Source organism: Vigna unguiculata, chromosome 11 (genome assembly GCF_004118075.2).
Source record: "Vigna unguiculata cultivar IT97K-499-35 chromosome 11, ASM411807v1, whole genome shotgun sequence".
NCBI classification, from domain to species: Eukaryota; Viridiplantae; Streptophyta; class Magnoliopsida; order Fabales; family Fabaceae; genus Vigna; species Vigna unguiculata.
The window spans coordinates 30,380,923-30,398,796 of record NC_040289.1 but is presented as its reverse complement, the minus strand read 5'-3'; the positions used below and the strand labels follow the sequence as shown (position 1 = coordinate 30,398,796).

Below are 17,874 nucleotides of genomic sequence, written 5' to 3'. Positions count from 1 at the left end.
AAAACTTAATCAATTTTTTTTCTATAATTTCCATCCCCTTTTTAACTTGGGCTAGAACTAGACTCAGTCTAACTTATTTTTCAGTTTGGCCCATTTTATAATTGACAAAAAGAAATAAAAATATGGGAATTTCTTTTATTAAACAAATAGTAAAACTAACCTAAGATACTGCGGAAGTGGTTAATCTGCAGGGAATGGAATTTGCAAAGAAGTTTCAGAATTTTGACATTTCCAATGACAGTGGTGAAGACCTAGACCTGTTCAGATAATGTCTTACAGGCTCCTCTGCATGTAAAATCTCCTGAACCACACCAAAATGTCCACTACTAGAGACTAGACAGCTTCATCTAAAAGAAGTATTCACATAGTTGCTTTTCTTGTTATGTCTTTCTCTTTCAAACCATCATGTTTTGACTTCTCTATGGCACATTCACACAGAATAACCTTCACTAAGTGAAGTAGACCTTTTTCAAAGCTTCGATCCCAATGTTTCATTTGCATGAAGGCAAATTACTGAAGGAAGCACGACTTCTAAATTTGGAATTTTCATTCTCAAATTGACTCGGAAAAAGAAATGTAAGAATGAGTATATAGTTTAATATCCTGTTACACATGCTCCTCTAATTAATCATCGTTTTCCCTGTTGTTCTCTTTTTGAGGGAGAAGATGAATCTCTTGGCTTCTCATCATAATCTATTAATGCAATCAGAATCTGAAGAACAATTCTGCCAACATGACGAAAGAAAAGAAGACGAATTCCAATTGGAAAAAATGCAAAAAGAGCCGACAAGATAATGGAAGTGTACATGACTCCAATGGCGGTTATAAGATAGGCAAGTGCAGAATTATTAGCCACAACTAACCTTACAGCAGCCAAGAATGCCACTGGCACTGTTAAAAACGCAAAAACCAAACAACCCATTGCAAGGATAGTTGCTCTTGTTGCCAATTTACGATAAAAAATCAATGCCATCAACATAAGTCCACATGCAATCACAGAGCTATACATAGCTGTCATGTTGAAGGTCGTGAATACCCAAAATAATGCTTTATCACCCAACACTGCCATTCCTCTCTTTTTTGGGTTTGGATCATCAGAACTGTACACTCCTCCTGGCACAGTGAAAGCAGCTGCAAATGTCACTGTCACCATCAATGTCGCCACAACTAAGAATGTGTTTAACAGATCCTTCAAGCTCAAATCCATTTTCAGTATTTGTTGCTGTCGAAAATGCAACATGTCATTCACCTTCGAGGGCACACCTGCTTCTTTCAACACTCGTCTTGCTAGAAACTTCATCAAAATTACAAAAAGAAAGTAGAAATTAACATTAGATGTTATGTTATGCATCATCATCAGATAGAATCCTCAGTTGTGATTGATTCTTTAGATGTATTCTACACATATTAATAGCTGATCATTACCTTTCTAATCGTCGTTTTACTTTTCAATGCCAGACCAATGATATCTTGAGCAGTTAAATCGTTGTTATTCAAAAGCTTCACATCAGTCCTCTTATCTTGAGTGAAAAGGTATAGAACTTTAGGAAATAAATTTAATGAAGCCAAATGCAATGGAGTGTTTCCATTGTTGTCTTTCTGATTTATAATAGATTCATCAATCTTTGAATTTCCCAACAGATATTCTACCACTTTACTTTTTCCATTCTTTGCAGCAACATGAAGAATGTTCTGGCCCTTTTGATTAAGGAGAACGTAAAGATTAGTAACGCATTTGTGTTGAAGAAATTTTTTTACCACCTTAAGATGACCCCTTTTGCAAGCAAGGTGAATAGGAAGATGACCCTTCTTGTTCCCTTCCAACACAGTTTGATCTGATTTCAGAAAGGAATTTTCTAACAGTATACGAAATCCTTCTGCATAACCAATGTATGCTGCATAATGAAGGGGAGTACCTTCATCTTCATCTCTTAAATAAACTAGCTCTGGTTTTTTCTTTAATATCACCTCTATCAAAGCTATATTTCAACAACACACAAAATAAATTTAATTAGGAACTTTCTAAGGACAAACTAAGAATAATGTTTCTTTTGAGGATGATTAGTAAATACTTTTAGCAGTGGCATAGAACACTGTATGACAAATGTAAAAGTATATCATATTGCCACCATTCAATACATAAAGATTGCAACTTTACAAAAACTGATTTCATATATATATAATAATTTCTCTTGGTCTTAGTCATTACTTAATGTGGATCAACAACACAAAGTAATCTAACAATCTAACTATATACTCAGTAATGTAAAGAAAATTGGAGAAAAGAAGGAATATAATACCTCGGTTCCTTTCAAAAATGGCTGCATGAAGTGGAGAGTTTCCATGGCAGAGTGGAAGAGGTTGATGAGTTGGGAATGGAACTTCCAACAGAAGATAAAGAATTTCCACATTCCCATTCACAGCAGCCAGATACAGAGGTGATCTCCTTGACTTGTTCAAAAAATGAACCACATCCTTATCTGCAGTTAAAATCTCTTTCACCACACCAACATCCCCGCTGTACACAGCTTCATGCAAAGGAGTATTCTCATACTTATTTTTTTCTCTTGTAATCTCCTTATTATATCTCATTCCATCATGTTTTGCTTTCTCAATGGCATAATGAGAGAGAATGAACCTCACTGTGGTTGAGTTCTTGGAGCTCACAGCAACATGAAGTGCAGTATCACCTCTCACATTTCTCTTAATAAGAAGTTCAGGAAAGTGACAGCAAATCAACTCCACAATGCGTTCTCTCCCCTTATCAGCTGCCACATGAAGAAGTGAATCACCAGCACAGGTAACTTGATCAAAAACACCATTCAAAGGCACTTTCCTCCCTTCACACACTCTTTGCAACACGTCAACGAAGTTATCCACGTTCCCATTTTCAGCAACAGCGTTAAACAACTCAGAAACCATAACTTTTTTCTTCCCAACAAGATCCTTATGCAGAAGTTGTGAAGCTGCATTTTCACTCTGGAACTGCCTCTTCCTCAATTCCTTCATCCTTCTGCTGCATCTCTGTGTCCAACTTGCATCATCTGAGTCGATAGGAATTTGCACATGATCACGAGTTATGATCATAATTGATTAACACCTCAATCAAGCTAAGGTTGTAACAATAGATGCAAGCCTGCAACACCTGAGTATATATAAATTAAGTGACTTGTGATAAATCTGTCAATAAATTATATATGTTACAGATGATTTAAGTAATTAATTTGCATCTACCATTATCAGAACCGTGTGTGTGAATGTACATGGCAGGTCAAATAATTCCTTGTATATAGAATTCTTGGTTGACATAATTCAAAATTTTAAACCATTTTATTCATGAATAGTTAATGCTTATTTGATCCTAGTTTTATTTATTTCAGTTCCCATACCATGACCTTAGAAGAAGGGAAGACCTTGAATATGATAAAATTTAAAACGGCATTATTGTTGGAAGGATGATAAATACTCTTCGTTTGTGACAGCCAGGCAAGTTTATTAAAATGTTTCAACTTCACAATCTTGATTTCTTTGTTGATTCTATGATTTTATATATATATATATATATATATATATATATATATATATATATATATATATATATATATATATATATATATATATATATATATATACACGTCCATGTTTGAAAGAGAAATTATTTTTAATAAGTTATGTAACCAATGAAAGTATACCTGTTCATAATATATTAACCTAATTTTTATTAAAAAAATAGGAATAATTCTAACACATGAAGTAAATTTTTAAACTAAAAAAAATGTATGTCCTGTAAAATAGAAGAAGAAAAAGTACAATTTGAATAAACTAGATAGATATAATTAAATATTATTAATGAAGTTCACAAGGAAAATATAATATTGAAAATAATTTTATATCAGCTTACATAACTTATTTGAAACAAAATAAATTAAAATAAATTAATTACGGTTTTTCCACAAAAATAAGTAATTTTTTAATAATTAAAAAATTAGATATGAAATTAGCTATGTAAAATATTCTTCTAAAAATATATACTTCATAAATAAATGTGGTAAGTATATGTTTATGTTCATAGTTACCGGGGGGAATGTATAGTTTATATTTGGGCTTATAAGCTTTAGTATGTTAATTTTAACTTATGTAAATAAGTTTTATTTGGAAATTTATCGGTTTTAACTTATTTTAATAATTTTAACGGTGTTTAATTAAGTAGGACTAAGTATCCAGGAGAAGTTTAAACGTTGTTCATCATAAATTATCTTTACATGTGCTAGATAAAATAATAATGTTCTATATGTGTTGGATAAAATTGTCCTACAAAATAAAATAAATAGGCTCATTTTTTACTTCCTTGTTTGAAATCAATAATTTGGTCATTCAATTAATAATTTTCTTGAAGATTAAAATATGAACAAATCATATTATATCATTAAAATAGTTATCAAGGGTTGAGATCTCTCGTCCACGACGATACCTACAATGAAATTTGCTCGTCGGATCAAAATAGCGCAAGCTTCTCAAAGCAATCGGGGAGCTCTTTACCACAAAGAAAGTTGTGTTTCAGATTCGCTTCCTTTGTTGCTTCCTTCACCGCAAGGTCGACCTCTGCGCCTCCACTGCCAGCAAAATCGAGTTCGAGAAACGGATTTCCGCCATCGTCACACGACCGTATGACCTCCTTGTTCTTTGGTTCACCAACCATAGAGACTTTTGATATTTGAAAACGTGGCTAACATTATTACACATGGCATTATTTAAATTATCCACCCAGAAGGAGAACAAAACTCCTAATTTGAAAATGGTACTAAAGGAACACCTAACAAATTAACTTAGTATTTAGGCATCTACTATGTAGAGCAAGCACTGCCATGAAGCAACACGAATTGTCACCGCCATACTACTCACTTATGCAGAGTAAGCACTGTAAGATCTCGCTCGCGACCACACTAACAACGAAATCCACTTATGAGATATGAAGATTCTGACTCCAGCGACATAAATACTCTAACTGTCATCGTCACACTCTCACCACTTACGCCGAGCTAGCTGCTTTGTGAGATCTCATCTGCTACCACATGATAACCTCATGGTTCAGGATCAAGCATTCCAGCAAGTGCACTAGTTCAATTAAAAGTGACCTAGAATTCATATCTAACACAAATTAAATCAAATGTATATAATGCGTTGTGATTGAATTTTACTACTCTATGCACATGCACGGTTACTTTTAGCCAACTAAACATGTCCAATGGTGGATTTAATTAAAGATTTTAGAAAGGTCAAAATAATATAATTATTTGATCATTTGATTGAATCATTATAACGCTTTAAAGAATGACTCTCCTATAAAACAATGAAGAAGTATAATTTATCTTGTTTTTATGTTCATATATAGTTTTTTATCTCATGAATCTTTTTAACTTTTACAAAATGAATCTATTATGTTATTGCTCATCAATATACTTTTTTTTAAATATATTAAAAAATAATTTATCACAATCTAATAAAAGATTGGGAGACATAATTATTAGAAGAAAAATATATTATAATAAAGCCACATTTAAAAATCTGTTATAAGAAAATAATTCATTAACAATTAATTTTAGTTATCAAAAATTATTAGTCACTATAGTAACCAATTTATATACCAATTTACAAAATAAAAAATTATTGGTTATTAAAATAGTCACTATGTATCAATGAGCAAGGACTCCTAGATATGCAATCAATCTGAAATATGCAGTTAAAACAAAAATATATCACAAGAGTGATGGAAAAGAATTATAATGAATAGTGAAATTCATACAGAGTTAAGAATACATTACACACAACCCTCATGAATAAGGGAGCTCGATACTCCGTAACATTCAGATTACTAAAATAAGAATAAATATGAATGCCCCCAACTTTCAAAATATATCTCTACATTCTCTCCTTTTAGGTTAAGTGTCATTCTCTACAAAAGAATTATTTTTTCCCCTCTCTAAATAGGGGTCTTTATTTCCTAGAAAAGTTGTTTTTTTCTGACCTTGCCAAGCCCCTTATTTTCAAGGGATTGAAGCAACAAGTAAGGCGTATAGAGTTCATGAAACATTGTTCTAGACTTAGATTGTAAACATGAAATGCATTTAGACAATGTTTTTTTTCATCCTGTCTCACATTCCATCAAAAGAATTTTTTTCTTAAGCAAACTAAGGCTCTTCTCTACCCTCAAAATGGAATATAAGTCTCTCCTCGTATATTTCTTAGATTAGGAGCTATCTACGTGAACTTTAGGAAATACAAATTTTCTCTGCTTAAAAAAAAATACCCCTCATTCACATAAAATCCCTTTGAGTTTTTTCTAAATACTAAAAATAAATAGATAAAAACTCACAATCTTGTACATACATTTCAAGAATGTCACTAAATCAAAGGCATCATAAGGAAATTAATTTTTGTTCTTGTATTTATTCACATAGGAAATTTTCAAACACAATATCTACACGGATCCTCTCCTTCGTTCTCCTTTACCGCCAAGACTATTCTCTTCCAGCCACACCTTCTCACATCAAATCGCGCTCCTTTCCTTCGTCTCTTCCAAAACCCTCCTTCACAACATTACTCATTTTCCACACGTCTAATGCTAGTTTCCAATTTCAACTACCACCGTTACCTTAACGCAAACCATGATACATCATGTAGTATATGGACCAAAAGAATAAACAAACAAAACATGATTATCAATCTCATTCTCAATCCAATTACTCCTTTTCAATACCCACCACTTCTTATCTTTAATAATCAACTAAATCATTCCTAATCAATTACTATATCTACGCATCTTTCCATACACAAATCACATACATACTTACTGTTTTTCTTCTCCTTTTTACCAAAATTAGTCTATTTATTTTATTTTGTAGGACAATTTTATCCCACACATTTAGAACATTATTATTTTATCTAAAACATGTAAACATAATTTCTGATGAACAAGGTTTAAACTTGTTAATTAGACTCTCCTAGATACTTATAAAGTCCTACTTATAAAATGAAACACCATGAAAATTACTAAAGTTAAAATCGATATTTCTAAATAAAAATCATTTACATGAAATATCAAATAAACTTAAAAACATTTGATTAAAAGAACTAAATCTAGGTATTTCTAAAGTTAGGAGACTTGTAAGACCTACTTTATTTCTATTCCTTTTCTGCCCTAAGTATTAAGGGTATATCCTAAACAGATGGGCCTAATAATGGCTGGCCCATAGGGTGCCAAGGCCTTTAAAGCAGCCAAGATCCCCCATTCTGCACTCACTTGCAAACAACTTTTTCTTAACCACCTTATTTTTTTTACAAAAGGCTCTGCTAGGGTTTAGCACTTGGTCCTCTTTAAGTCAGCTCAATCCCGCCCTCTTGCTCCACGTAAGTCATTTTCAATCTGTACTTCTCCATTCAGTCAACCCCTCATGTTTCCAACTAAAATGTTGTCTGAGTGAGCTCGTTTTGAAACTGTTCCACTGTTTTCCAGCTTTCGAATCTACTCTTAGAGCTGTTGGGTTATATTGTCAAGTGTCGAAGCCTTGCTAGCTAATTTCCAGGTAAGGGAAGTTAGGGTTTCGCATTTTAAGTTGTATTTGATGAGTTCTGCTGCCTTTTCATGATTTTGTATGCTTGAGTGAAGTTCTGATGATATGAATATGGACTGTGTGTTGGTGTGGCTAAATGATTGAGCTGTGCGTACGCGAACAGTGGAGGGTTCTGGTCTTCTCGCCTAAGCGAGCTTGTCTCGCCTAGGCGAGATTAGCAGTACTCGCCCATTTTGGTTGTGCGAGCTGTCGCTCAGGCAACGAGCTCCAGTTTTGAGCGAGAGCACATCTCGCTCAGGCGAGTCCTCGCCTAAGCGAGAGTGCGTGACAGCGCCACTATTCCCCTCTTCGAGCCCTCGCTTGGGCGAATGGAGCTCGCCTGAGTGAGAGACCCTCTTGCCTGAGCGAGACTCCTCTGCTTGAGCGAGGAGCTGGGAGAGAGTGCACCAGGTTTTTGTTTTTCTCCGTTGTCCTTGTGTGCTTACTATATTTTTGGATGAATTGATCTGTTAAAGGCATGAAATGCATAATGTGCATGTATGGGATTGCTTCAAGGATTGAATATGATGAGTTTGGTATGGATCTGATATGGGATATGAATGAAGGTTGGTTATAAAGTGTGGCATGGGATTGGTATGCATGAGAAATACTTATTTGGTTGGTGAAACATAAATTGGTATGCAGTTAGGACGTAATTCCTTAAATCTCTAGGTGAGATTTCATGGTGGTGCCCTAGTTAGTCAGGACGTAATTCCATGACCCCTGTTAGTGAGAGTTCATGGTGGTGCCCCATCTATATAATTTAGTAAGAATTCAAGGTAAGGTTGCATCTTTACGCTCTAAGGAGTCAGTTAGTCTCACATAGAGCGGACTGACTCTTGTGGTGAGAGTAGCAGGAGGCCTGAAACTCATTAAGGGCTAACCTTGTGTGTGAGGGATTGAGACATTGTAACACTTAGCTCGGGGGTGAGCAGGGAAATCCACCACAAGTGCAATCATCCGACTAAATTATACGTATCCGGATGAGTCGTATCGAGTCCTAGTGTATTGTTTGGAAGGTCAAAAAATGCTTGGGTGATGTAAGTATAATTGACTGTGAAAGTGTATATGATTTCATGATAAAACTATTTTTCGACTCTAGCTTACCCTTCTGTTGTTTGTTGCATGTCCTGTATGTTTGATTTTCTCTTTTTGCGATGATCATCAATCTATTGATGTGAGTAGATGCGAGAAACACCCGTGGTCAACAGGGAGGCGATGGTTCTGCTGTGTAATCCACCTGGGTTGGATTCTACTGCTTTGGACTTTATTATAGGACTATGACCCATGTATTTGCTTGTCCTTTAAACTTCAATTTGAGTATTGTTGAACTTTGTATTTTGTTTGTATCTGGCATCGTGATGTGCCTTGGTTTTTTCTAACAAATTCTGGATATTGTATGGAGTAGTGTTATACTCCAGGACTTGTCTCTTACATTCCATTTGTGTGGCATTTCATTTAAATTAACGTATTTATTTAAATGGGGTGTTACAAGACTAAATTAAACTATAATTTTAAAAAGAAATTAATTTCAATTTTCATTAAAAATTATGAAACCAAAAACCTTAAAGTTACATACAAAAAGCTTTTAATCCCAAATATAAATTATCTGTCATCCTCTCGTACATATTAACATAAACATATATTTACCAAATTTATTTACGAAGTATGTTTCTTTAAAAGAATAATTTACATAGCTATTTAATATGAACATAAACATATATTTACCAAAATTTACTTTATTTTGTTTATATTTAGTTCAAATAAATTATGTAAGCTAATATAAATTTATTTTCTCTTTTGGTGAACTTCACTAATAATATTTAATTATATGTATTAGTTTATTTAATTGTATTCTTTTGAACACTCATCCCCATTGAAAAAATTTATCCTCATCTCCATACCCAAATCCAACAAGTATTAAAATTTTGTCTCATCCTTATCCCTACCTGATAACGACTATATACTTGTATCCATACTCGTACTCGTTTTCTTACTTTTCAATATTAATTAATTAATTTTTATAAAAAAAAGTATGATAAATAACATAATATTATCAAATATTCAATATTAAGAGGAGGGTAGTTTTTTTTATATCAAATATTTAAAAATAAATTATAATTATATACATTTGAAATTAGAATACCAAATAATTTTCATAAGAATCAAAATATTTATTAAATTTGCAAATATTAATGAAACCTAGTTGATAACATTTAAAAATATTGTTTAAAAACTATAAAAGGAAAACAAATATTCAAATTAAAATATATTTTAAAGGTTTGTTTACTTCAATTTTTTAAATTCTAATGAATCTCTTTTTTATACATTAATAAAAGTTATAATACATCATTTGATCAAAATCATGCAAAAGAACATATATTAAACTAATAATAATAAAATTTTAACATAGATATTGTATCTTTGGAACTTCAATATATGTTGAATGGTGATAAAAAGAAATTCATGGCAATTATATTAAATTTTTATATTATAAGAAAAAATGATTTATACAATTATATTAACAAGATTACAGTATGATAATGAGTTAGAAAATAAAAAATAATTATATAAAATATATAAAAATAATATTCTACATATATACAACAAATTAAAATATTAAAAAATTATTAAATGTATGTCTTAGAAACAATTTGAGAGACTATTGAAAGAAATCGTACAAATGAAAACAAATGTATAATTGAGGGTGTGATAAAATGAAAAATACATTAAATATGTACGAAAACTTTTCAAATATCAACATAGTCAATGATTGAAAAATATTGAAAATTGTTTTAGCGAAACAAAATAGTTCTTTAAATGAAATAAAAATAATAATAATAGTAGAGTAAAAAAAATAATTTTTTTTATATTACCTAGTAAATGAAAGGTTTATGTTATTGAACAATTGAGAGTGATAAAAAATTTCATGTAAAAGAAAAATATACAATAAATAAAAAATATTACAAAAAAGAAAAGAAATAATTAAATATGAGACATAAAAAATATTTAATTGACATATATTGAACAAAATTGCGTAAATATTATGATAAGATGAGAAATATATTAGAGATCTGAATGAATTTTATGACACACCAAAACAATTAGAAAAAATTAATATATATATATATATATATATATATATATATATATAAGTTTACTTAATTGACTATAAATATTTTAATAATTTAAACGGAAACAAATATTATGACAAGTATGAAGACATGGATGAAACTAGAGATGGCAAATAAACCCGTGCCCGTGGGTATCACCCGAACCCGTCCCCGTTTTGACGGGGAATCCCCGCTTTGACTGGGTATGGGTATGGGTATGGGTAATACCCGAAATTTTCAACTGGGGATGGGGATGGGGATGGGGATATATATATACCCGCCCAAATACCCGTCCCCGCTTAAATTACTAAACTATTTATAATTTATTAAATAATCTAAAAAATATATATAAATAAATAATATATTTACACATAAAATATAATATAATATAATATAATATAATATAGTATATATACATATAAATAAAATATACTTTTTTTTATATATATATATATATATATATATATATATATTTACACATATACATGTAATGTAATATAATATAATATAATATAATATAATATAATATACATATAATATATATACATAATAATATAATATAATATATATAATATATACGTATAAAACAAATTAATCACTTAACTAGTGAGATCTTTTATAAACAAATTTATAACATGACAAATTTATAAAAATTTAAAAGAAATATATATATATATATATATATATATATATAAAAGCATAAAATATCTACGCATATACATATAATATATATACATAATAATATAATATATATTATTATATTTATATTATTATATAATATAATATAATATATACTTAAAATAAATATATATCTATAAAAATATATATAAATATATATATATATATATATATATATATATATATATAAACATAAGATATCCACACATATAATATATATACATAGTAATAATAATATAATATATAATATAATATAATATATATAAATAATTATATATATATATATATAAACATAAGATATCCACACATATAATATATATATACATAGTAATATAATATATAATATAATATAATATAATATATATATATATATATATATATATATATAACATATTTCTCATTCTCTTTGTTTTTTGTTATACACTTTGTTTACTCTCTCAATTGTCTGCTTTGTTTTTCAAGATTTAATTTTGAAGGTAATTTTTCTTCTTCTTATTACATAATTTTTACTCTCTGTACATGGTTATGTTCAAATAGGTGTTCCTCAATTTCATTCTATGAAATAATTTTTAGGTTACACATTTGATTATCTTTATTTATTTATTTATTTTCATGAAAATGTTTGACTCTTATTTTGTAGCTCTTCTTTTTGTTACTTTGGTTATACACTTTTTTACTCTCTTTTAATTGTTTGGCTTGTTCTTTAAGGTTTAAGCAGATCTTCAAGGTACTTTTCCTTTTATCATAATCTTAATTATACATTTTTTTTTCCGTTATGTTATGTTCAAATGGATATTCTCAAATTTGGGTCACACATTTAATTATCTTTACTCCTTTATGATAATTTTATTTATTATTTATTTTTTGTTTCATGATAATGTTTAATTATTTACTATAGAGGCTTTGATGTGTACAAGAAGTTGGATATGGAACTCAAACCATCTAGGTAAGTTACTCAAATTTATTAATATTTTTTGTTTGTATTTTTTGTGAATTGTCATCTAATATTCTACATTTGGTGTTTTTTAGGTGTTAAAAAATTAAAAGGAAAAGATGTTCTCATGAGTGAAAATGAATCTGATGAAGAAGGTACATTATATTCTAGTAATTAAAATTTTCAATTTCAATTATTATATCATATCTAATTTTTCATTTTTTTTCTATGTGTAGGTGGATCGAATGCAAATGAAACCACTGATCATTTGTAAAATTAATAAATATTTTGGTTATTATAAAATTTTAGTAATGTGTAATTTTTTAGCTTTTATATAATTATTTGAATTTTATTTAGTTGTTATTTGATACTTTAATTTGAGATTTATACTATTATAATATTTTTCTTAATATTTGACATCATGAAAATCAAAAAGAGTATGTTATTTTAATATTGAATATTTTGATAGTATCATGATTCCGTTGGTGTAATTTTTAAATTTTTTTTATAAAAAATATTTAATTAATATATGGAACAATAAAAAAATGGGTATGGGTATGGGTATAAGAAAATACCCGTTATCCGGTGGGGATGGAGATGGGTCAAAAGTTGTATACCCGTTGGGTTTGGGGATGGGGATGAGGATGAATTTTTATTATGGGAATGGGGATGAGATCATGATACCCGTACCCGCCCCGCCCCATTGCCATCCCTAGATGAAACCGATATATAGATCTCTAGACTCATCCACATACCAAATTAAAAAAAATCAAAGATTTATAATTTATTTAAAATAAATTCTCCATCAAAACTAAGACAAATTCGAATAATATCCATAAAAATTAGTTTATTTGATATCTTACTCTTTAGGTCCACTACGCGGATGTTCTCTTTCACCCTCCTTTACCGCCACCGCTCTATTCTCTTCCCGCCACACCTCGCGTCAAATCGCGCTCCTTTCCTTCGTCCCTTCCAAAACCCACATTCCAAATCCCTCCTTCAGAACATTGCTCATTTTCCACACGTCTAATGCTAGTTTCCAATTTCAACTACCACCGTTACCTTGACGCAAACCATGATACATCATTTAGTATATGGACCAAAAGAATGAACAAACAAAACATGATAATCAATCTCATTCTCAATCCAATTGCTCCTTTTCAATACCTATCACTTCTTATCTTTAATAATCAACTATATCTTTCCTAATCAATTACTATATCTACGCATCTTTCCATACACAAATCACATACATATTTACTGTTTTTCTTCTCTTTTTACCAAAATTAGTCTATTTGTTTTATTTGGTAGGACAATTTTATCCCACACATTTAGAACATTATTATTTTATCTAGAACACGTATATGTATATTTAGTCGGAAAATTAAAAATATGTGTAATAATAATTTGTTTATTACATTATTTAAGAAATATTTATTTAGTAATAAATAGAAATTAAAATTTTAATTTGAAAAGTATAAAAAAGAGGTAGTCATTATAAAAAGGGTTAACTATGTTTTTGGTTCCTTAACTTTAAGTGAATTTTAAAATTAGTCCATTTCAAAATTTTGGACCAATTTGTTATTTATCTTTCGAAATATGTAGATTTAGTCATTTTAATCAAATTTTGTTAGGTTTATTTGATGTTTCGTACGCATTTCATGATTGTGTTTCAATTGTGTATACTGTTTGACACATTTTTGTTTTAATGTTAAGTCAAATACTATTATGAAATGCGCTTAAAATGTCAAATAAATTTAACAAAATTTGATTAAAAGGACTAAATCCACATATTTCGAAAGATGAATGACTAAATTAATTCAAAATTTCGAAATAGACTAATTTCAAAATTTATTAAAAGTTAAAGAAACAAAACCATATTTAACCCTTATAAAAAAATCCTTTCACTTTAAAGAAAAATGACGTTGATCTTGATAATTTAAGGAAGTTTTCAAGTTTAAATTTATTGATAAAGAAATTCATTAAAAGGAAGAGATTTCACTAAAAAAATATACAAAAAGTGTATTTTATATATATATATATATATATATATATATATTTAAGTGTAAAGTATTATTGTACAAAATAAAACATAATGATTTAAGGGTTACAACCAATGGATAGAAAGATTTAGAAATTTGACTTCAAGTTAACCAGGGATTATTATTATATAAATATAAACCAAACAGCTCCGAAAAATTATTTATATATATAGTATAAAAGTGTATATTATATTATATATATATATATATATATATATATATATATATATATATATATATTTAAGTGTAAAGTATTATTGTCCAAAATAAAACATAATGATTTAAGGGTACCAATGGATAGAAAGGTTTAGAAATTTGACTTCAAGTTAACCAGGGATTATTATTATATAAATATAAACCAAACAGTGCTCCGAAAAATTATTTATATATATAGTATAAAAAGTGTATATTATATATATATATATATATATATATATATATATATTATTTTGTTTAAATACATTCTTTTACGAAGTCTTGGTCTTTATATCATCATTCGGACAATAGAGGAGGTGATTTTGAATTATGCTACTCTCCACCACAAAAATGTTTTTAGATATGGCATGAGAAACAAAATGGAAAAAAGATTATTTGATATTAATAATTACCATTTTACAATTTTTGTATTTATATAAAAGTGAAAATAAAAAGTATATCAAATAATGAAAGTAAAAATATTTTGAGTGTAAAGTATTATTGTCCAAAATAAAACATAATAGGATTTAAAGGTGGCCAATGCATAGAAAGGTTTACAAGTTTGATTTCAAGTCAACCCGGGATTACTATTATATATATATATATATATATATATATATATATATATATATATATATATATAGACATATGAACCCCATCAATGCTCCAAGCAAATATTTAATTATACAATTCATAGCTTATTATTGCTTTCGCCTTAGCACCACATAATCATGGATTATGATCATTTGCAGATTTCTATCTACTCAGATGACGCAAGCCGGAAAAAGAGATGCAGCGAAAAGATGGAGGAGATGAAGAATACACAATTCTCAAGTACACAAGATGCAGCTTCACCGCTACTGCATAAGGAACTTGTTGGGGAGAAAAATGTGGTGATTTTTGAGTTGTATGATGCTGTTGAAAAAGGGGATGTGGATAACTTTGTTGATGTGTTGGGGAAAGAATTAGCAAAACGGAAAGTGCCTTTGTCTGATATCTTTGATCAGGTAACAGGGGCAGGTGATTCACTGCTTCACGTGGCAGCATATTTTGGGAGTGAAGAGATTGCAGAGTTGATTTGTTGTCACTTTCCTGAGCTTCTTATTAAGAGAAATGTGAGAGGTGATACTGCACTTCATGTTGCTGTGAGCTCCAAGAACTTGACTACAGTAAAGCTTATTCTGTCTCAGTATGCCATAGAGAAGTCAAAACATGATTGTTTGAAAGATAAAGAGATAACAAGAGAAAAGAATAAGTATGAGAACACTCCTTTGCATGAAGCTGTGTACAGTGGGGATGTTGGTGTGGTGAAAAAGATTTTAAAGGCAGATAAGGATGTGGTTCATTGTTTGAACAAGTCAAGTAGATCACCACTATTCTTGTCAGTTATGAGTCCAAATGTGAAAATTTTGAATCTTCTGTTACAAATTCCCTTTCCTGCGGATCAACCACTTCCACAGTGTTTCGGAAACTCTCCACTCCATGCAGCCATACTTGAAAGGAATCCTGGTATATCATTCATTCTTTACACTATACCTCTCTTCATTTATTTATTATTCTTTTTATTTATTTAAAAAAAAAACTGTCTCTTCATTTATGACTATATATTGCGTAAGCATTTTTTCGACATTTAGTTAGTAAACTTGTAAGTTGTGCTAGATAAATGATGACCATAAACCTAAAGTTAACTAGTATACATATCACAATTTGGATGAGTTATGACCATAAAAAGCATTTAATGTTTAATTTAATTACATATTTATATCTATCTTAATTAATTTACATTGTTTGGTCGAATTCAAGGTCTAATAAGAAAGATATTAGGGAAAAGAGAGGAGCTAATTTACCTGAGAGATGAAGAAGGGGGCACTCCCTTTCATTATGCAGCTTACACTGGTTATGTTAAAGGATTTCGTATATTGTTACAAAATTCATCAGAGAAATCAAACCAAAGTCTCTTAGAACGGAACAAAAAGGGCAATTTTCCTATTCATCTTGCTTGCAAAAGAGGTCATGTTGAGGTGGTGGAAGAATTCCTTCTACATGAATTGCCCACTAATCCTTATGATCTCCTCAATCGAAAAGGTCAAAATATTCTTCATATTGCAGCGAAGAATGGAAAAACTAAAGTGGTGCAACACCTGTTGCGAAATCAGAAGATCGATCAGCGTGCTATAAATCATAGAGATAATGATGGAAACACGCCATTGCATTTAGCTTCAATAAACTTATTTCCAAGAGTTCTATATTTTATTGCACAAGACGAGAGGATTAACGTGAATATCACCAATAACGACGATTTAACAGCTCGAGATATTATTGATTTGGAATTTGATACTCAGAAGACTGTTCGAAAGGTATGATTAATAATTCACCCTTATTCTCTCATTTCGTATAAAGTCAGAACTTCAATTCAATTGGTTGATGATGCATAACTTCTTATGCTAATTTCTCCTCTCTCAGTTTGTCTAAACTTTTTTAATTTTCGTGCAGTTTCTAGCCAACATGGTTTTGGTAAAAGCTCGCGTACCCTTAAAGTTAAATCGCATGTTGCACTTTCAACGCCAACAATCACCCAAAAGGAATTTGCATTTAAAAGATCCGAACACATTCTTAGTTGCGGCCGCTTTGATTGTGACTGTGACATTTACTGCTTTTTTGACTGTTCCAGGAGGTGTATACAGTTCTGATGACCCAAATCCAGAAAATAGAGGAATGGCAGTTCTGGCTCATAAAACACTTTTCTGGTTCTTCTGCATCTACAATACAATAAGCATGTTAAGTTCCACAGCTGCATGTGCACTGATGTTGGTGGCCCAAACTTTTGACTCTGAATTGACACATAAGGCAACTTTCTTCGCAACAGCGTGTTTGTTTATTTCCTTTTCATTCTTGCCAAGTGTATTTTTGGGTGCTGTAACTCTAGTTTTAGTCACTAATTATTCACTCAAATTGGTTTTAGTTTTTATAACACTAGTTGGCACTTTATTCTTGACTTTTTGCCTATATGGATTTTATCTTCTTACGTTCCATCCTATTCAGGGACCGGTTCTTTGGATTTTAATTGCACTACTAAATTACGTCAATAAGCCAGAAGATTCATCTTATCAGAAAGCGATCAAGGATAAGGACAAGTTTGTGTAATCAAAAGAGCATGTGTAATAGGTGGATTGAACTATATGTTGAAAATGTTACGACTTTGATTATGAAAATTAATATTTCATGTTATTTGAAGTTGTGATGTGAAAGAGAATAATAGATTGACATTATCTTGCTCTAATTTACGGAATATAAGATCGTTG

General features: G+C 30.1%; 2 protein-coding genes across 2 annotated transcripts; one reads left to right on the top strand and one right to left on the bottom strand.

Moving 5' to 3' along the window:
* Positions 1-628: 628 nt before the first annotated feature.
* LOC114170349 (protein ACCELERATED CELL DEATH 6-like) lies at positions 629-3,087 on the bottom strand. Its single transcript, XM_028055827.1, has 3 exons — positions 2,301-3,087; positions 1,426-1,979; positions 629-1,294 (listed from the first exon to the last, which is right to left on the bottom strand). The coding sequence occupies exons 1-3, from the start codon at positions 3,085-3,087 to the stop codon at positions 629-631; spliced, it is 2,007 nt and encodes a 668-aa protein (XP_027911628.1).
* Positions 3,088-15,248: 12,161 nt separating this feature from the next.
* Positions 15,249-17,817, top strand: LOC114168738 (protein ACCELERATED CELL DEATH 6-like). The gene is made up of 3 exons (XM_028053650.1): positions 15,249-16,081; positions 16,376-16,929; positions 17,066-17,817. The coding sequence occupies exons 1-3, from the start codon at positions 15,304-15,306 to the stop codon at positions 17,714-17,716; spliced, it is 1,983 nt and encodes a 660-aa protein (XP_027909451.1). The 5' UTR covers positions 15,249-15,303; the 3' UTR covers positions 17,717-17,817.
* The last annotated feature ends 57 nt before the right edge of the window (positions 17,818-17,874 follow it).

Excerpts from the sequence above, each read along its gene's own strand:
- LOC114170349 (XM_028055827.1), bottom strand. The coding sequence starts at position 3,087 with ATGATCATAACTCGTGATCATGTGCAAATTCCTATCGACTCAGATGAT. Across the intron at positions 1,980-2,300 it reads CATTTTTGAAAGGAACCGAG|CTTTGATAGAGGTGATATTA; the intron begins GTATTATATTCC and ends GTTGAAATATAG. Across the intron at positions 1,295-1,425 it reads GTAAAACGACGATTAGAAAG|TTTCTAGCAAGACGAGTGTT; the intron begins GTAATGATCAGC and ends ATTTTGATGAAG.
- LOC114168738 (XM_028053650.1), top strand. The coding sequence starts at position 15,304 with ATGGATTATGATCATTTGCAGATTTCTATCTACTCAGATGACGCAAGC. Across the intron at positions 16,082-16,375 it reads CATACTTGAAAGGAATCCTG|GTCTAATAAGAAAGATATTA; the intron begins GTATATCATTCA and ends GTCGAATTCAAG. Across the intron at positions 16,930-17,065 it reads CTCAGAAGACTGTTCGAAAG|TTTCTAGCCAACATGGTTTT; the intron begins GTATGATTAATA and ends ATTTTCGTGCAG.